The sequence below is a fragment of the Lissotriton helveticus genome, chromosome 5_1 (assembly GCF_964261635.1).
Source record: "Lissotriton helveticus chromosome 5_1, aLisHel1.1, whole genome shotgun sequence".
In the NCBI taxonomy this organism is placed as follows: domain Eukaryota; kingdom Metazoa; phylum Chordata; class Amphibia; order Caudata; family Salamandridae; genus Lissotriton; species Lissotriton helveticus.
The window spans coordinates 1,300,416,901-1,300,419,949 of NC_136065.1; the positions used below are offsets into that span (position 1 = coordinate 1,300,416,901).

Sequence of the window (3,049 nt, forward strand, 5' to 3'; positions counted from 1 at the left end):
GCGTGGCACTGCTATGGACCCCCGTGTTATTCTTCGAGAGCAGCGCTGCTGATTGCCTCAGCAGACGTCCGGGTAATTATCTGCAGGTGGCGTTGCCTAAAGCGCTGCCATTATTATAAAAATATAGACCCATGACAACATATGAAAAAGTCAACACACAGCACGGTACTAATAAAACATAGTTGAAACGCACTCACATGTGTGCGAGAGGCAGGCGATCATGTGGAGAAGCGTCCTCGGTTACAAACACCTCGTGTAACTAACAGCGGCAGCATTTTAAAACATTGTTTGCACTTTAAAACAAAGAGATTACGACAAACATATGTTTAGTTTAGAAGAAAGTGCCTGTATTTTAGCCCACCTTAACAGTACTACAACAGTGCGTTATAGAAGCCAAAGGAGGGTAGGGCTGGGGAAGAGTCAATGGCTGCAGCGCTACCCAGCATGAACCCAAACATCCCATGTACATTATAAACGCACCAAAGAAGACGCAGCCTTGGTTACAAACACCTCGTTTGACTAAGGCGAGAGGGGGAGGTGGGGGTGCAACTCTGTGTGGCTTGTGCTCTCCTGGCGCCTCTGGTCTGTTTACTGTTAACACATGGAATTCCAAAGCAATCATTAAGCCGGATGGCTTCGTCTATGTTGTGCACCACTGGCGCCTTTTGTCTGTTTCCAGCAGAGAGGAAGGAGCTGGAGAAGCAGGAAACTGAAAGTACGGCCGGCCACCGGCCAGCCATGAATGAACCCCTTGGTTGCCTGCACAAAAATACGGGCATCAGAAGCAAAAAAAAGACGCTGCGAGGCAAAGAGAGAAAGGGACTCGGGCTCATGTTTGTTTGAGGAAATCAGAGTTTAAAAACGAAAGGCACTAATCTCTTGCTCTTTAAGTTCTAGACATGGTCGTTTTTTATGTTTAAATCAAAAGAACTTTTGGCATGCTTGAGATACTGTAAAGAAACATACGGGCATCAGAAGCAAAAAAAAAGACGCTGCGAGGCAAAGAGAGAAAGGGACGCGGGACAGATAGAGAAAAGAAGAAACGGGTAAAACAAGACGGAGGGCATTGCTGTGGGGAGGGGGGAGGAGAAATGCGACACGGCGGGCAGGGGAGGGGGCGGAGCGAGGAGAGCGGCATGAGGGTGTGAAAGCAGCAGGGGCCTGGAGTGCGGCTAAGGGAACTGAAGAAACGCGACACGGCAGGCAGGGGAGGGGGCGGAGCGGGGGTGTGGGAGGAGTGCGGCTGAGGGAAAATACATGCAAGCAGGCGGCTGGGGGCATGTGCACGCGCTTTTAAGCTCAATGCACATGCGCATTAAGCTTGAATTTCACGACCACTGCAAGGAATCGCCACGATTCTTTGCAAGTTGGTTAAAGACTGTTTAAGCCCCAATAGTCTCGCAAGCTCGATGCGCATGCGCATCGACAGGCGAGGCCTAAAAAACGCTCACACTGTGGAAAACAGACACAGCAACCTTACTTTGCAGGACGTCTGCTAGATCACGGCTTTTTATAATTTTGAGTTACCTTACAGTTTTCAGTTCACAATCATGGCTGAAATCAAAGTCAATCATTACATTGAAATGCCTTAAATATTTCTAGCTGAAATGTTTCACTTCAATCCACAATATTTAATTTTCCGGTCAAATGTCATTCCTCAGGAATTCCTTCTGGGTCTGAGCCAGTTTAGGGGTTGTTCGGTGCGTTCACCTGTTCCGATTGGATTGGTCCACTATTGCTTCCTTTCTGAGGCACCTCTGTGTTGACTTCAGTGAGAGTGAAGGGTATCAAACTTCAGCGTCCTTCCGGCTGTTGTTGAAGAAACTGCTTCTTCTTGTGTAAGGCTCACCCAGCAATTTCACTCTGTGAAAGCAAAGAAAAACAAACTCGTGACTGGTAATTCCACTCTATGAGATCAAGGAAAACACAAGTTACCGAAGTCCAAACAGCAACAATTTTAACCCCGTGTTTGGGTGAGTTTCGAGGGGCTGAGAGATGAGATTTAAATGTCCACACTTTCGATTTAAGAGGAGCAGGCCCCACCCTTGTCACAGGTGATCACCAAAGGGAAGCAGTGCTTAATTTGTAAAATAATAATGGCCAGATGCATCAACACACCGTTTTGCGATTCCCTAATTGCGAATCACTGCGATTCATAATTTGGAAATCGCAAAATGGAATGCTTGAATGTGTGTCGAACATTTCCTGTGACTCCTAAGGAATTGCAAATGACCTACCTCATGAATATTAATGAGGTTGGCTGCTATGTGCAACCCCTTACGAATCGCAAAAATCACAGGGATGGTGGCCTGCTGGGGTCAGCAGGCCACCATGTCTGTGATTGCTTTTAAATAAAGCAATCTTTTTTGTTGTTGTAAAGCAGCCCGTTTTGCTTAAAGGAAAACAGATGCTTTACAAAAATAAAGATGAAAAGTTTTCCGCTCATCTTTTAATAGCAGGCAGTGGTCTGTGGGACCACTGCCTGCTCTTAAAAAATGCTTTTACAAACATTCACAAAGGGGAAGGGGTCCCTTGAAACAGGTGGTAAAAGGCAAATGTTTTGCGACCGCGTTTTGGTCACAGAACATTAATGCATACCGATGCAATTTGATATTAGAAAGGGACCCCCTAAAGACGCCCCTCCCTAATAGCGAATCTCAAACCCATTTTGCGATTCGGCAACAGAATCACAAAATAAGGTTTGCTGCATCTGAAAAGCATGGTAAACAACCTTTACAACGCAACTTTTACCACACAGTGCCTTTACATCGCAACTTTTACAACGCAAACCATTACAACGCATTGCGCCTGGGGGCGCTCTAGGATAGGGAATAGGTTTAATGTACTATCCAACACCTTCCCTACTATCCACGGGGACTGGAGTTGGAATAGTAAATTAAACTATTCACTATCCAGCGCCCAAAAGCACTATGCGCTGTAAAGGCATGCGTTGTAAAACTTGCGATGTAAAGGTAGGCGTTGTAAAAGTATGCGTTGTAACGTCATACATCCATCAAGCATTTTTGCGTTGCAAACAGGGCCTGATTCT

General features: G+C 46.0%; 1 protein-coding gene across 3 annotated transcripts in view; it reads right to left on the reverse strand.

The window, feature by feature from the left end:
• Positions 1 to 254: 254 nt before the first annotated feature.
• The window catches only part of LOC144753590 (omega-hydroxyceramide transacylase-like), an 878,827-nt gene continuing 876,032 nt past the window's right edge, over positions 255 to 3,049 (reverse strand). For all 3 annotated transcript variants that reach the window (XM_078641230.1, XM_078641231.1, XM_078641229.1), the window contains one exon: positions 255 to 1,863. In XM_078641230.1, the coding sequence (XP_078497356.1) occupies positions 1,846 to 1,863 (18 nt within the window). In that variant the 3' untranslated portion in view covers positions 255 to 1,845. The remainder of the gene's footprint in view (positions 1,864 to 3,049) is intronic.